Source organism: Canis lupus, chromosome 21 (assembly GCF_003254725.2).
Source record: "Canis lupus dingo isolate Sandy chromosome 21, ASM325472v2, whole genome shotgun sequence".
In the NCBI taxonomy this organism is placed as follows: domain Eukaryota; kingdom Metazoa; phylum Chordata; class Mammalia; order Carnivora; family Canidae; genus Canis; species Canis lupus.
The window spans coordinates 46682672-46700953 of NC_064263.1; the positions used below are offsets into that span (position 1 = coordinate 46682672).

At 36.7% G+C, this 18282-nt stretch overlaps 1 protein-coding gene across 2 annotated transcripts in view; it reads left to right on the forward strand.

Annotated features, from left to right (window-relative positions):
- LUZP2 (leucine zipper protein 2) overlaps positions 1 to 18282 on the forward strand; it is a 477909-nt gene that overhangs the window by 440371 nt on the left and 19256 nt on the right. For both annotated transcript variants that reach the window (XM_025459793.3, XM_035703666.2), the window contains exon 10: positions 8663 to 8755. In XM_025459793.3, coding sequence (XP_025315578.1) covers positions 8663 to 8755 — 93 coding nt within the window. The remainder of the gene's footprint in view (positions 1 to 8662; positions 8756 to 18282) is intronic.

An 18282-nucleotide genomic window follows, 5' to 3' on the forward strand; every position in this document is an offset into this window, starting at 1 on the left:
TATATTATATATATGATAATATTATATTTCCATCTTTATCCATTTATCTATAGTTGGACATTTAAGTTGTTTCTATGTCTTGGCTATTGTAAAGAATGCTGCAATGAACATGGGGGTATATATATCATTTCAAGTTAGTACTTTTGTTTTCTTCAGAGAAATACCCAGACTTGGATTATTTGATAGTTCTATTTTTCATTTTTTGAGAAAATTTCGTACTGTTTCCCATAATGTCTACACCAATTTACATTCCTAGTGACAGTGCAGGGTGGGGAGTGGTCAGTGCCCTTTGCTCCACCAACGTTTTTTATTTCTTAGCTTTTTGATAATGGCCTTTCTAACAAATGTGAGGTGATATGTCATTATAGTTTTGGTTTGCATTTCCCTTATGATTAATAATGATGAGCATCTTTTCAAGTACCTGTTGATATTTATATATGATTTGAAAATATTTCTTTTTTTTTTTTTTTAATTAATTTTATTTATTTATGATAGTCACACAGAGAGAGAGAGAGTGAGAGGCAGAGACACAGGCAGAGGGAGAAACAGGCTCCATGCACCGGGAGCCCGACGTGGGATTCGATCCTGCGTCTCCAGGATCGCGCCCTGGGCCAAAGGCAGGCGCCAAACCGCTGCGCCACCCAGGGATCCCTGAAAATATTTCTTTACCACTCAGAACATTGTCTTTTCATTTTGGTAATGGTTCCTTTAGCTGTGAAGAAGCTTTCTAGTTTGCCATAACCTCATTTATTTACTTTTGCTTTTGTTGCCTTTGCTTTTGGTGTCATATCATCTCCGCAACCAATGTCAAGGAGCTTACCACCCGCATTTTCTTCTAGGAATTTTATAGTCACAGGTCTTATATTCAATATTTTAATCCATTTTGAATGGTGTATGGTGTAAGAGAGTGGTCCAGTTTTATTCTTTTGCATGTAGCTGTTCAGTTTTCCACCACCATTTTTTGAAAAGATTGTCTTTTCTCCATTGTATATCCTTGGCTTCTGTATCATTAATTAATTGAACATATAGGTGCAGGTATATTTCTTAGCTCTCTATCCTGTTCCATTAATCCATGTGTCTCTGTATTTGTACCAATACCATGCTTCTTTGATTACTATAGTTTTATGATATAGTTTGAAATCAGGAGGCCTGATGCCTTGAACTTTGTTCTTGGTCAAGATGGCATTGGCTATATGGGGTCTTTTGTGGTTCCACATGAGTTTTAGAATTATTCAACCTATTTCTAGGAAAAATGCCATTAAAATTTGATAAGGGTTGCACTGAACCTGTAGATTTCTTTGGGTCATCTGGACATTTTAACAATACCGAGTCTTCCAATTCACGAGCATGACATATTTATCTATTTTTTGTATGTTCTACAACTTTTTTTCATTGATGTCATAGTTTTCAGTGTCTTTCATCTCCTTGTTTAAGTTTATTTCTGAGCATTTTATAATTGGTAATGCTTTCGTAACTAAGATCATTCTCTTAATTTCTCTTTTTGATAACTTGTTATTAGTGTATAGAAACATAATAGATTTTTGTATATTGTTTTTATATCCTGCAACATTACTGGATTCATTTACTATCCAGAATGTCTTATTAATTCTAAAAGGTTTTTGGAGCAGTCCTTTTGGTTTTCCATATATAGTATCATGTCTTCTGTGAACAGAGGCAAGTTTACTTCTTCCTTTCTGTTTGGATTCCTTTTATTTACTTTTTCTTGCCTACCTGCTCTGGCTAGAACTTACAAAGCTATATTGAGTAAAAATGGCAAGAGTGGATTTTGTTCTCTTGCTCCTAATTTTAGAGGAAAAGCTTTTAGCTTTTTACCATTGAATATGATATTGGCTCTGTGTTTGTCATATATGGTCTTTATTATGTTTAGGTACATTTCCTCTCTCCCCACTTTGTTGAGAGTTTCTGGAAAGTAAATGGGTGGAGAGTTTTACAAATGTTTCTTGTGCATCTACTGAGATGATTCTATGATTTTTATCCTTCATTTTGTTAATGTCATTTATCACACTGATTTGCAGATATTGAACCATCGTGCATCACTAGAAGAAATCTCACTATGGCATATGATCTTTTTAGTGTATTTTTGAATTTGATTCGCTAATATTCTGTCGAGAATTCTTGCATCCATGTTTATCAGGGATATTGTTCTGCAAGTTTCTTTTCTTGCAGTGTACCTGTCTGATTTTGGTAGCAGGATGATGCTGGCCTTGTGAAATGAGTTTGGAAGGATTTTCTCTTCTTCTATTTTTAGGGAGAGTTTGAGAAAAATTGGTATTAATGAGTCATTAACCATTTCTCAAAATCACGAGTGAAGTCACCTGGTTTGGACTCTGGTACCTCCAGACAATGGAATGTTAATCAACACTAAAAAGAAATGAGCTATTAAGACGTGAAAAGACATGGAGGAAACCTAGATGCATATTACTAAGTGAAAGAAATCAATCTGAAATAGCTACATACTGTATGGTTTCAATATAGGACACTCTAGAAAAGGAAAATCTGTGGAAAATCTTAAAAGAACAGTGGTGTCCAGGGTTGAGGAAGGTAGGGATGAATAGGAAGAACCCAGAAGATTTTTAGGAGCCATGAAAAATATTCTGATCATTTAATGATGGATATGTGTTCTTATACATTATTCCAAACCCAAGAGTGAACCCGAGTGAAAACTGTGAGCACTAGATGACAATGATGTGTTGATGCAGGTCCATCTCTGATAACATTTGTAGTAACCTGGTGTGGGATGTTGATAATGGGGAGGCTGTGCATGTGAAGGACTGGGGCTATATGAAAAATCTTTATGCCTCTCCCTCAATTTTGTTGTGAACACAAAATTGTTCTATAAATATAAAGTAAAAAAAAAAAAAAAAAAAAAGACAACCAACAAAACAAAACAAAACCATGCTGCAGTTTAGGTGTTCTTGACCTAATTTAGCAAGGCAGCAGAAAACAGAAACCCTCCAAAGTTATATGCATTTTCCAAGTCCCCAATTTATTTATGTGCTAATCCAGAATCTGAAACCTCATTTCTTAAGTCCAAAAATATATTATCTTTCCCTAAAGTCAGTTCCCATTCTGTACTAATTCATCATATTTAACAAGGCTACTTTCCAAAGAGGCATCTCACTGATGACAAACGTTTATATGTATTATATGTATTTATTTATTTTTAAATATTTTATTTACTTATTCATGAGAGACACAGAGAGAGAGAGAGGCAGAGACACAGGCAGAGGGAGAAGCAGGCTCCATGCAGGGAGCCTGATGTGGGACTCGATCCCGGGACTCCAGGATCACGCCCTGGGCTGAAGGTGGCGCTAAACTGCTGAGCCACCCAGGCTGCCCAGTATATATATTATATTTAATGTAAGTTCCTCAATACTACATTTTTGTATTTAAAGTAATTTAACTTTTTAGATTTTGTTGCTCACGCTGGTGAAGCAATGTATCATTTCCTCCAGTTGTTGAAAGTAATTAATATATGTGTTTTTTTTTCCTGAAGCAAAATGGAGATAACTTCAGTTTTGATATAGACGTTGGCAAACCAGGCACCCCGGTTTATTAATATGTGAACACAAGGGTAGCGATGGCAAACTTATGGAAGAGAAAAATTACACTGTCATTCTTTTCCCTCCACTTTTTCTAAATTTAACAGTTAATGAAGCTGTTTTTATCATCTGTCCAAAGTAGCAAAAGCCCACGAAAACAGACAGGTAGGTAGGTAGGTAGGTAGGTAACTAGGTAGGAAGAAAAGAAGGGAGGAAGGAAGGAAGGAAAAAAAGGGAAAAAAAGAAAAAAGAAAGAAGAAAGAAATAAAAGAAAAGAAAAGAAAAGCAAGAAAGGAAAGAGAAAGAAAGAAAGAAAGAAAGAAAGAGAAAGAAAGAAAGAAAGAAAGAAAGAAAGAAAGAAAGAAAGAAAGAAAGAAAGAAAGAGAAAGCAAGCCTTTTATTTTGGACATATTCCTTGTCTCAGCCTTACCACCAGAATCTGGGGGCATTTTCACAAATGTACATTACTTGCATGAAAAAAATATCAAACATTAAATTTTATTAATATGCTACATATTTATATTTTAGAAAGATATTTAAAATCTACCCTAAAAGGTAATCTCCATCATTGGTGAACCTGTTATTATTCCTATGAGCCTCTCTAGGTGGGTTGTGTTTCCTTCCTGTTAGTTCCGTGGTAAACCTGTACGTCAGCCCTTACGTTGTGCTATCAGTTTTATGTTATTGATTTGACTCCCTGTGTCATCCAGGTCTCTGTAATTCTGTGCAACCAACATTGACGCTTACCAGATTAAATGAAGCAGCTTTATTGATAGAACATCAATAAATGTTCTGTCAATTTTTTTTTTTTTTTTTTTTTTTTTTTATGTTCTGTCAATTTAAAACAGAGCTCACAATACCAAGGAAAAGATAGAAGTAAGACGTCTGGGAATGGGCAGAAACAAAGGCTGCTTCATAAGACTGGGTGTATGAACCATAAGGAACAGTCTTACCGTAGAAACAACTTGGACAAGGCACCCTACTGGAATTAATGTACCTAATCATTTATGGCCTCCTTTTAATATAATCAAAATTAAATTCTGGGACGCCTGGGTGGCTCAGCGGTTTAGAGCCTGCCTTTGGCCCAGGGTGTGATCCTGGAGTCCCGGGATCAAGTCCCACATCGGGCTTACTGCATGGAGCCTGCTTCTTCCTCTGCTTGTCTCTCTCTCTCTCTCTCTCTCTCTGTGTGTGTGTCTCATGAATAAATAAATAAAATATTTTAAAAAATTAAATTCTAAGAATGGAAGTTTCATGACCTAACTTGGGTCACGTGCCAATATATTGGGTCGGTCAGGGAAGTTGACACATAAAACAGCACTTTGGAAACACCATACCATGAAAGAGGAACGAAATCCAGAATGAAATCAGGAGCTATTAGGAAGGTAGAAGCTATGATGACAATTAATGAAGAACAAATGGTAGCTCTCTGAGATCAAGAAGCATGTTTTTTAATGCTTGATATCAGTTCCAAACACACTACTTCAGAGTGGATGCCCAATTAATGTTGACTCACGCTGCTAGAAGTAATTCAAAGTGTCCTATTTTGGAAAGATTTCTTTAACCATAAATATCTCCATTCCTCTTGATTTAGTTTTGATCCTTAATTCTTATTTTCCTTTAGTCATGAGAAATATATTTTAAATAAACGATGAAAAGAAAACCAAAACTTACTGAGTACAAAATAGGTACTAGCTTCAAAGGATGCAACAATGAATAAGGCATGATATCCTCCCTTCATGGGTTTCTAGCTTATAAAGAGAGTCAGACGTTTAAACCCGATGACTAGTGTGATAATGAGCTATCTCGCAGACTGGTACCACGAAGATTGATACTCCTCACCACATTATAACCTAAAATTCAGAACCACCGATGTCTTTACCTGAAATACACATTTTTGCAAGTGCACGCTATGAAATATTATTTAGACGTGTAAAGGATAGTTACAGCCTTACACTTACCTTTAGGTAGATAAAGCATATATATGTGTATAAAAATAGAATTAAGGCCGTCACGAGCACTATAATTGTGACTGTGTAAATATCCATGCATGTAGGTATGGACAAAGGTTGAAAGACGACACTGAGAAACAAAAATAGCTATCGCCAGAGTGATGGATTTTATATTTCATTTTCCTTTAATGCTATTATACAGTAAATGAATTTTCAAAGTTATGTTAGGACTATTTAGCCAATACTTTGATTGCTCAACGGAAACAAAATACACTACGATTATTCCTTGCCTCTATATCTTTTGGTAGTTGTGGTTCTTGCTGTAATGGCCGGGAGAGACTTTCCTTCCCTATTAGCATTTATGTATTCCCCCTGCATTTTTTAACCTATTTCTTCAAATTATCTGTAATTTGTGGGTTATAGGAAGTCCAGTAGGTTTTAGCTAGACGGAATGGCTGTTTTGAGTCATGTTAATCCATTTAACACTGCTGCTGAATAGTGTCTGTCTAAGTCCTAAGTGCTTTAAACTCTCTGTTAGCCACACACAGGTAACCCTCTCTGCTACAAACCTAACTTTTCTCCATGTTTCTCTATTACTACAGAATTTTTTTTGATTTCGTAGGTTCTAATCTTTGCTCTCAACAAAGAGCAATCTCTTTTCAACTGCCAGAATTAAAGTGTTTTTTTAAATTTTTATTTATTTATGATAGTCACAGAGAGAGAGAGAGAGGCAGAGACACAGGCAGAGGGAGAAGCAGGCTCCATGCACCGGGAGCCCGACGTGGGATTCGATCCCGGGTCTCCAGGATCGCGCCCTGGGCCAAAGACAGGCGCTAAACCACTGCACCACCCAGGGATCCTTATTATTTTTATTTTTAAAGATTTTATTTATTTATTCATGAGAGATACAGAGAGAGAGGCAGAGACACAGGCAGAGGGAGAAGCAGGCTCTATATGCAGGGAGCCCGACGTGGGACTCGATCCTGAGTCTCTAGGATCATGTCCTGAGCCAAAGGCAGATGCTTAATACTTCAGTTCAGGCTTTGTTACCATCTACTTGATCAATGTACATTGCTTCTTTCTTGGTTTCCACACCCTAATTTTCTTCTGTTCCATTTTTGCCTTTGTATTGCTACTATCTCACCCTAACAAAGGCCATAGCCATGTCATATGCCTGCATTAAAAGACCCAATGGACTCTCTTATGGCTACTAAATTTAAATACATATTTGCTACTCAATTTTGGAATTTCTTCCCTCCCTTGTAGCATTTTTCTTGAGCATTTTTCTCATGCTAACTCTACTGCAGAAAAACAGCTGAATCTTCCTCCTACAGATCTTTGCTTATACTGTTCCCTTCACCTGGAATGCTGTCCCTCATTCTTGTCCCTTAATCACTCAGAGGTCCATTTTAAAGCTTGCCCTTTCCACTATTCCTTTTATTATGATCCCAAATGGATTTGACTTCCATTCTCTCCAAATATATACAGTTTTTTTTTTGTCCCCTCTTTTATTAATCTGCTTTATCTTAGGACTATTCATGTGAATAAAAATCAGATTATATAAATCCTATGAAGACAAAAACAACACCTTTATCATCTTTATAGCCACCAACAATATCTAATACAGAGTACTGGCTTATCCAAAGACATTTTATTTTCCTGTTTACACTTCTTATTCTTATGGAAGGTACAGAGGGGGAGATCAGAAGATAGCAGTCTTCAACAAGGAAGAAGAGGAGAGAAAGAGAGACTAAAAGGGGGGGGGTTGCCTTCTGGAACTCATACAATGAAGCTGAATTTCTTTAAGCATAAAGGAAGAAGAACTTATTTACTTATTTGTTTGCTTATTGATTATTATATGTAAAGCCCAGAATGTGGGTAACTCAATATAGGGACTATAGTAGTCAACTCAAGTGTTTTATTTTCTATTTAATTCTCTAATATGCTACTAGTTTTATTGATTTTTTTTTTACATTTAATATTCTACTAGTTTTATGAAGTATCTTTGGTTTTTATTTTTATCAAAGTATTATTTTGGAAGAATGTTCCACTGCGAACAAATGTGACTGCCTATGGAAAACTGGGTCAGTGTGTGTGAAAGTAGCACAGAGAAAATCTGAGTGGGTTTGGATACTTTGATCAGACCATAACTTTGACTTTGTCTTCCTGGGTCCCCAATGCTTAGAAGCTCCTTTTCTTCCTCCTCTGTGATCCACTAAGATCACAGTTTCGGACCAATCATATTAGCATTCCCTGAGTTTACTTTTTGTCTGTCCTACAATAGCAGCCTCACAGATTGGTGAACCTAACAGCATATTCAAATCAGCTTTGCCCAAGAAGCACACATTCCAGCGCATAATCTTAGACCAGCCTAAAGGGATATTTACAGACATTAATTATGCATAGCCTTCCATGGTGAGAACCTGAAAAGTTGCCTTTTAAAAAAAATGTTTTAGGGGCACCTGGGTGGCTCAGTCAGTGAGGCATCTGACTTCAGCTCAGGTCATGATTCTTGGGTCCTGGGGTGGATCCCAGCATCAGGCTCCCTGCTCAGCAGGGAATCTGCTTTTCCCTCGCCCCCCTGCCCCCACCCTCCCTGCTTCCTCAAATGAATAAAATCTTTTTAAAAATTATTTAGTTTTCCTAAAGAGATTAATTTTAGAATAATATTTAAGATTTTTAGCGATAGGAAGCAGTACTTGATTAGTTAGTAAAGCATTGAAGTAAATGTAATCCTCTGTAAATTACAGTGAGCTGTTACGAAGCATTTTCCTTTTTATTGCAAATATGAAGGGTGCACTTATATTTCTCAGATATACTTGGAGTTAAAATATGGAAAAGACAAAATTTTCGCTTTTTGTGGAAATAGTAACATTAAAATAAAGCTTATTATGCAAGAAATATTTCCAGTAGGAACATAATGCCTTTTGGACCTCATCAATGCAAAATGGAACAGAACCTATTTTGCTTACTTTCGAAGTTAAGAATTTGTATGTACAATTTTGAAAGCCTCTGATATATACAAATTGCTGTTTTATTCATTTTCCTTGAGGGTGATATTGCCATTGTAACTTATTTTACAATAGTCACACGGATCTATTTGTTGAACTTATTTCTCTCTCTCTCTCTCTCTCTCTTTTTCTCTAGCCTCCGCAAACCTTTCCTGGAAGGAATGAGAGCTTTCAAATTGAGACAACAAGGGAAGAAAATCCGAGCACCACCGAGTGCAATTCTCAAAAGGTAAGAATAACTTAAAATGGTTTTCACAGTGTTCAACTTGAAAATAAGAACATAAACACTTTAACAATTCTAGTTCATGCCCCCATGAAACTTTCTGTATGTGATATCTACTATCTAAACATTGTACTTTAAAATTTGAAAAAGCAAATATTTTTTGGCTGTCAGAGAAGTAGGTGTCCTGTTAGGAAATGTAACCAGACTCTTAGGAGTACTAGAAGTTGAGTGGTCAGAGTGGCAAGAGGTGAGCACATGCTCAGCAATGTGCTCATTCCCACTACCACGTGACAGAAAGCTGTTAAAATATTATTATTATTATTATTAAAGATTTTATTTTTATTCATGAGAGACACAGAGAGAGAGGCAGAGACACAGGCAGAGCGAGAAGCAGGCTCCACGCAGGGAGCCCAATGCGGGAATCGATCCTGGAACTTCAGTATCACGCCCTGGGCTGAAGGCAGGAGCTAAACCACTGAGCCACCCAGGGATCCCTGTTAAAATATTTAAAACAAAAATGAAACCCCAAAGGATGTGATTCAATCGTCTTCTCCCTATAAATAAAATAAACCCAGCATCATAGAGACATCACATTGAAGACAGATTCTTTACCTTCAAGTGATAATAGGAAATATATAATTGTGCCCTTTTTTATTTCTCATAATAATGTAATGAAATTTCAATTATGGAACTTTGGCACAATTACAGATCTATAATGTCTGGAGATGAGAAACAGCAGACGACAACCGGGTTGAGTAGATTCAAAGTTAGGCTTTAACCTGTTTGACAGAATGAAAAGTATCTGCTAAAGCTGTTCATGAATGAAAAGACATCAGACTACAGCAAAGAAAATAAGGTAGAAAAGACGCATATATTAACGAAGTCTGTCTCTTTTTCTTGTATTGGCTGCCAAAGAGAATTTAGAAATATGAATTTCTCAACAATTCCACCTTCAAATCTTTGTGTGTTTAAACATGTACCAATTTAGAACATAATAAAATTAATGATAAGTAGAAACGAAAATCTCTACAATGTACCTCTAAATAAAGAAGTCCAGGTTCTCTGCAGGAAGGAACATTTTGCTAAAGACAGATAGGTCTCTGACATGTGAACCATCAGAATAAAAGGACACGAGAATAGAGTGCAGACAGTGGTGGGATATATGCCTGAAAGGGCAATTTGAGACTTAAATGTGAAAGACTCTGGGTTCCCAAGCCAAAGAGTTTGGTTGGAATTAAGGTTAAATAGTTCAGGTTTCCAAATGTTTGTGTCCAATTAAGCTATGAGACCATAGGGTTAATTTTAAGAATGTTTTTATTTGATATATTTTTATATGCTTATTTGTGTGTGTGTTGGTTTGTTTCACTCTCCTTCTATGATTACTGTTCTTTTCTGTCCCTGATAATTCCTTTCCCTTCATCAAGTCTCGTGAGCAGTGACTACGTTGTTGCAGGTCCCAACCTGGGTCCCTTCAAAACTCTGTCTCTGCCTGCACCCAGGAGAATGCTCTGTCTCTAACCCGACCTCAGCCTAGATTTTAGTCTTTGGAGTTTGCACTTCCAAAAAGCTACACTTTGTAGTGCAGAGAGTGCTCAGTATTCATAGGCTGTAGATTCAATTACATTTAAAGGCTGTGAGAGTAATATAGATGAGTGAGATAGACCAGATGTGAGCAGTAGGAATTAGTGGAACTGGTGTGAACATCAATTTTCAAATTTTAGACCTGCCGTTCTTAGCTGTCCTGACAATAGCATCACCTGGAGAGTTCTTATAAAATACTGACGCCAGGAGCCAACATCAGAAAAATTAACTCAACATCTCGGCATGTGGGGTCTAGAGGTTAGTTGTATTTATTTTTTCAATTGCTCCAGGTGATTCTAATAGGCAGTCAAGTTTCACTTCCAGGGCATTTCACATGAAAATGAGCATTAAAATCATGTGAGGAGGTTTTAAAAAGTAAGATTCTAAGAAATTCTTAAGGAAACTATAAACGACTAGGACTAAATGTAATCTCCAATTTATTTATTTATTTGTTTGTTTGTTTATTTATTTATTTATTTATTTATTTATTTATTATTATTTCTTTTACATGGACCCGGCAACCCTCTTTCCAATCCAGGTAAATCTGGGGCAGATGATTTGTGAGCAATAATTTGAAAAACTTTGGTTTAGATACCTTTAGTATATTGTTTAATAATGGGTTTTCTGCTTCTCTTACTCTGTTACATTTACATTTTAAAGAGGGAAGTGTCTAAATTAGGCTCTATAATGGTCATATGAAAGACCGTGTTCCTTTGATAGTGGGTAGGAGAGATCCATCCCCAAATCTTTTGTTTATTATGTAACGATATATAAAACCAGGGTTGATGTAGGACCGTGGAATTGATCCGGAAGTTGTCACGTGATTTCATCCATTGCTGAGCTCTCTCTCCATGAGAAGTCTAGTGGACCATCAACACCCCCAAGCTACAGTAACCAGAGGATGATTAATTTTAAGCATGGAGACTCCTATAGTTCCTTTCCAGGATTCTCCAGTGCTGGGACCAGGCCTGCTGACTTCTTCAGCCTTACAGAAAGAAAGCAGGGGGATCTTTGGGTTTATGAGAACTGTTGTTACTCAGTTTGTCTAAAATCACCCAGAATACTCTTATTTGTGTTTCATATCATGCAATGTGGTTGTTTCCATTTTAATATAGCAACAGGAAAATACCTTCAACTTGACTTTAGCAGCTGCAGACTCAGCCCGAAGTTGGGTGGCTTTAATTGAATGTCCAAATGAGGTATCCAAACATAGTTTCATAAAGTAATTGCAAAGTAAATTTACCCTTGTCTGGGAAAGGGATTAGTGCATTTTCCAGGGTAAGAAAGATAGTTATATTAGACAGAATTACAGCCTCCTTATTGTCTTCATTTGGAGATTAAGTAATGTGTATGGGTGCCAAACAGCCAAGGCATGAATTTGTGATCACTAAGATTATGCATCAACATGCTCAGAGAGCTGGTAAAGCATTGTTTCTGGGTATGTCTGACAGGGTGTTCCTGGAAGAGATTAGCATTAAATCAATAGGCTAAGTAAGAAGATTGGGTGGGAATTCTCTAATCCCTTGAGGACCCACGTAGAACAAAATGGTGGAAGAAGTGTGAATCTTTCTCTCTTTGAGTTGGGACATGCATCTTCTGCCCACAGACATCAGAGCTCTTGGTTCTTGGGCCTTCCAACTCTGGGACTGAGCCCAGCAGCAAACCCTCACCTTCCCCAAGTTCTCAGGACTTTGGTATCAGCTGGAAGTTACATCATCATCTCCCCTCGTTCTCAGTACTTCAAATTTGGATCAAATTATACCACAGGTTTTCCTGATTCTCCAGCTCACATAGGGCATATCATGGCATATCTCAGCCTCCATAATCGCATGAAACAATTCCCATGATAAGTCCCCTCTTATATATGTATGTATATATCCTATTAATTTTTTTATCTGGTGAACACTGACCAATACAGTCATTTTTCTATATTTGTATTCTGCATACTTTGGATATGTTTTGAAAAAATTGGCATTTGCCTTTTATGAAAGAGCTTTCTTTAATCAGATTAATCAGTGTGACTTAAGTTTTATACAGTGAAAGTACATGGTAGTTGTTAAGGTAAACTTTGATGTTACTGGCCTTATTTGACAGAATTATAGTTGGCAGTTTAACTCTTATTTTTTTTTTTTCTAATTTGTTTTCTACTCCATGGAACTCAAAAATCTAGAAACTACCAAATGAGGACATTTTAAAAAATAATAGAAGTATGATAAAATAGGGACCTGAGTGAAGACAATGACAGAAATAGTTGAGAGAAAGAAATCAGCAGAATATTAAAATGAGAAATCCATTAGACTTTGTGATCAAGTGAAAATGCAAAAGCAAAGACAAAAGTATAACATGGACCCCGATTTTCATGTTAAGCAATTGTGGCAATTATATTGTTCTCAGATAAAGTACAGGAGGAAAAATTTCAAGTTAATTTTTGTCCATCTACTTCTAAACGGAAGAAGTTCATGCACTCTTAATAACTAGAATAAACAAAAATTTACATTAGAGCTAATTTATTTATAAGAAAAATATGATAACTTAAAAAGAAAACTGTTGTGTAATTTGCATACCACAAAAATCAACATTTTTTAAAGACATATTTATTTATTTTAAAGATTGAGATAGGGAGAAAGCATGCACATGTGTGAGTCGGGCGAGAGGCAGAGGGAGAGAATCTTCAAGCAGACTCCCCACTAAACGCGGAGCCGGATTCAGCTCAATCTCATGCGTGACCCATGAGATCACAGCCTGAGCTGAAACTCCTAGTCAGGCACTTAATCAACTGAGCCACCCAGGTGCCCCCCAAACCATTTTTAAGTGTATATTTCAGTAATTCATGAAATGTATTGAATTGTGCAACTATTACCACAGCCCAGTTTTAGAACATCTCCATCTCCCTCACCCTAAATAAGATCCTCTAGCCTTTTTTTTTTTTAATTTTTATTTATTTATGATAGTCACACAGAGAGAGAGAGAGAGGCAGAGACATAGGCAGAGGGAGAAGCAGGCTCCATGCACCGGGAGCCCGACGTGGGATTCGATCCCGGGTCTCCAGGATCGCGCCCTGGGCCAAAGGCAGGCACTAAACCACTACGCCACACAGGGTTCCCCCTCTAGCCTTTTTACAGTTAATGTCCATTATCAGCCTTAGCCCAGACAGACACTAACCTAGTTTCTATCTGTATAGGTTTGGCTTTTTATAAATTCTATATATTTCATCATATAATAATATAATATTTTGCATCTCACTTCCTTCACACAGTGTAATGGTCTTGAGGCTCATCCATGTTATAACATAAATCAGTAGTTTCTTTCTTTTTATTGCTGAATAGGATCAGTTGTATGACTATAACACATTTTTGTTATCCATTCATCATTTGATACCTTTTGAGCTGTTTCTACTTTTTGGTTTTATGAATAACGACACTATGAACATTCACATAAACATTGTTGTGTGGACATATGTTTTAATTTCTCTAGAGTAGAAATGGAATGGGATATGATGAATTCCTTCTTGACTTTTAAAGAAGCAAATGGGTTTCCAAGGTGTGTGGACTGTAAATGCAGTGTTTGCATTTACAACCTAATCAGCAATGTGTGGAGTTCCAGTTTCTCCACACCTTTGTCACTATTTCTTATTGTCTGAATTTTTGCTTCACAGGTAAATTCTAGTGAGTATGAAGTCAAATTTCATTGCAAATTTACTTCTTAATCCCCTAATGGCTAATAACATTGAACACATTTTCATATACTTATTTGCAATTCATATATTTTCTTTGGTGAAATAGCTATTCAAATATTTTCCCCATATTTTGGTTGGGTTGTTTGCCTTCTTAATGTTGATTAGTAAGATTCCTTGTATATTCTGGATATAAATCGTTTGCCAGATATATGATTTGAAAATGATTCTCCCAGTATACTTCTTATCTTTTTATTTTCTTAATGGCATCTTTTAAAAACGAATAGACTTTTTTTTAATGCAGTGTTAGATTTACAGAATAGTTGAGCACCATGCATAGAGTTCTGTATAGCAACTAGTTATCTTCCTATAAGTGACTTCTAGTTTTATTCCATTATAGTCTGATGGCATACTGTACATTTGTGCAGGTGTGCTTTCTGGCCCCAAATGCAGTCTACCTTGGTGAATATTCCATGTGACCTTGAGAAGAATGCAAATTCCCTCCTTTGATGAAATATTCTATGCATGTCAATTAGATCCAGTTATTTTACGATCTCGCTCAGATCAACCCTATTCTTACAGATTATCTGTCTGTGTGATCTATCAGTTATTGATAGAGAGTGTTGAGGTCTCAATAATCATGGATTAATCCATTTCTATCAAAATTATTTGATTTTTCTATTGACTTACGTAAGTTCTGTATATATATTGGATATTAGCCACTTACCAGGTAACTGCTTTGAAAATATTTCCTCCCACTCTGTAGGGTACCTCTTTGTTTGTTTGTTGATTGTTCTTTTACTGTGCAAAGCTTTTTAGTTTGATGCTGTTCCTCTTGTTAATTTTTGCTTGTGCTTTTGATGTCTTGGCCATGAAATTATTGCCAAGGCAAATATCAGAGGTTTGTTGTTTTTTTTTTTTTTTTTTTTTCCTAATTTTTCTTCTAGGAGTTCTCTGGTTAAGGCTTTAATTTAAATCTTTAATCTTTTTCAAATTATTTTTTTGTAAGTGCTGTGAAATTTTTGTGAGTGGTTTTATTATCATAACAGAGTTTTAAATCAGAAAGTGTGATGTCTTCAGCTTTGTTCTTGTTTCTCAAGATGGCTTTGGCCATTAGGAATCTTTTGTAGTTTCATATGAATTTTAGCATGGTTTTTCCTTTTTCTGTAAAAAATGCCACTGGAATCTTGATAGGAATTGGATTGACTCTATTGATGGCTATAGGTAGCATGGAGATTTTAGCAATATTCATTCTTCCAACCCAAGAAAACAGAATATCTTTCTATTTATTTGTGTCTTCTTCAATTTCTCTCATCAATATCTTATAACCTAGTATATAGCTCTGTCACACCCTTGGTTAAATTTCTTGCCAATCACTTTATTGTTAGGGTGCTATTATAAATGAGATTGTTCTCCTTATTTCCTTTTCCCCCCTCATGTTATGGGGTGGGGTTTTTTTCAAGTTTTTGTCTAGATTCCAGTTAGTTGACATACAGTGTAACACTGGTTTCAGATGTAAAATTTAGTGATTCATCACTTACATACAACACTCATCACAAGTGCCCTCCGTGATACCCATCCCCCCTGCCCACTTCCCCTCCATTAACCCTCAGTTTGATCTTCATAGTCTTAAGAGTCTGTTTCCTGGTTTGCCTGTCTTTCCCCCGCTCATCATGTTCCTCTGTTTTGTTTCTTAAACTCCACACATAAGTAAAATCATATGGTATTTATCTTTTTCAAGACTGCTTTGGCTAGGGCAGCCTGGGTGGCTCAGCGTAAGCCTGCCTTCAGCCCAGGGCCTGATCCTGGAGTCCTGGGATCGAGTCCCACATGGGTTCCCTGTGGGGAGGGAGCCTGCTTCTCCCTCTGCCTGTGTCTCTGCCTCTCTCTCTCTCTCTCTCTGTGTCTCTCATGAATAAACAAAATCTTAAAAAAAAAAAAAAAGATTGCTTTGGCTATTCAGAATTTGGCTATTTTGCAGTTCCATATAAATTTTAGGATTGTTTGTTCTGGCTCTATGAAAAATGCTGCTGGTATTTTGGTGGGGATTGCATTAAATTACTGTTTGTTTGTTTTTTTTCTTTTCTTTTCAGATAATCCATTGTTAGTATAGAAAGACTATTGATTTTTATATGTGGGTTTTGTATCCCACAGCTTCACGGAATTTGTTTTTTAGCTTTCACAAATTTGGGGTGGAGTCTTTAGAATTTCTTTTGTCACCTACATTTGTATTCATGGCACCTACAATTTACTTCTTCTTGTCTGATTTGGATGCTTCTTATTTCTTTTTCTTACTGATTGCTCTGGCTAAGACTTCCAGTAATATGTTAATAGGAGTTGTGACAGCGGGCACTCTTCTCTGGTCCCTGATTTTAGAGAAATAGCTTTCAATTTCTCACCATTGAGTATAATATTATCTGTGGGCTTGTTATTTTGTTGAGGTATGTTCTTTTCATATACAATTTGGACTATAGGGGTGCTTGGGGGGCTCAACGTTTGAGTGTCTGCCTTTGGCTCAGGGTGTAACCCCAGGGTCCGGGGATAGTCCCACATCAGGCTCCCTGCACAAAACCTGCTTCTACCTCTGCCTATGTCTCTAACTCTTTCTGTGTGCCTTTCATGAATAAATAAAGTCTTAAAAAATTTTTGGATTGTAGATGGGCAGAGCGGCCACTTGGAATCTGCTTAGGCTTTGCAGCATGCAGGTTTATAATCTGCCAAGTCGTGAAGGCTGGTTACCATAAATTATACCCCCTTCTCCATTTCTACTGGATCCCTAGCCCCACATACTACACCAGTGATTTCCCCTGAAGCAAGACTGGAGGGACCTCCCAGGCATCATCCTGCAATGCTGGGGAAACTGGATGTTCAGCTTGGATTCTTTTTTTTTTGTCCCTCCCCCAGAAGCTGTAAGTCCAGGGGAGCCCTCTTGGTGCAGCCTTGTGCTGGCCTGGAAGAGGGGCCAATGTGGTCAGAGTGTAGCCACTCATCATAACTTTCTAATGCTGTCCTCAGTCTCTGTAGTCCTGAGCATACTTCAACCTCAATCCTGGCTTCTAGGATTTTTACAGTGATGTCTTGTCTGGATAGTTGCTAGTTCTTCCTGTGAAGAGGACTGACCTCAGGAACAAGCTATGTTACCATCTTGATGACATCATTCTCCATTCAGGGCCTCCAAATTTTAATGAAAGCCAGACGCAGTGTATTGGGTAATGGGAACTGAAGTAGATAGAACTTTGGTATGAGGTTATCTGGCTAGGAATTAGACTGGTTCCTGCATGCTTCATCCATACATGTCAGAGGCCTTCATTTCCGCTAATGTTCCTATGTTTTTCACCCTGATGTCTTTCAGGTTTTCTTAGACTCTTCTTAACATAAAGTATAAACTTCGTAGTTCTTTTAACTGTAATCACATTCCATATGCTGTTATGGTGTGGTGGAGGGGAGGCATTTAGTAATCCTTTGAGATTTCACATTTCTAAGTGCTCCTACAAGGTAATGACTCCCTAGGCTTCTACTTCAGCTAAATTTGTCTGTATTCTGTGTATTTACCTATCTTTCCAGTTTAGGAGTGATGATTTATCTGGTGATCTCAATTCTCTGACAGATGTAAGGAAAATTGTAGGTTACCAGTTTGTTTTTTCTTGTTTTGAGGTGAAAGTGACAACTTTCACTTTCAGAGGGCAAACCAGTAGTCTTAAACGGTGTAAAAAGTTTTTAATTTCAGTAAGGTCCAGTTTATCACTTTTTCTTTCTTGATCATGATTTTGATTTATCTAAAAAATATTTACCCAATCCAAGAATATAAAGATTTTTCTACATTTTCTTATTCCATTTCCTTGTTAAGGTTAGGTTTAGCTTTTCAATTACAATTAAAAAACAAAAACAAAAACCTGCTGGGAATTTGAGAGAATTTGCATTGAACCTATAGATCAGTTTGGAGAGAAATGTCCTCTTACAATATTAATTCTCCCACTCTATAAACGTTGGTCATCTTTCCATTTATTTATATCTTTTAAAATTTCCTTCAGGGAAATTTTGTAGATTTTCAGTGTACAAGGCTTGCACTTCTTTTGTTTTCTTTATCCTAATTTTAAAATTCGTTCTGATGTTATTATGAATGGAGTAGTCTTCTTAATTTCATTTCCAGATTGCTAATTGCTAGTATTTAGAAATGCAATGAATTTTTGTATATTTATCTTGTAATGGATTAGTTTCAAGTGACTATGAGCTCTGACTTAAACTGGGATGACATTTGCGAAACAACTACACAAAGTGG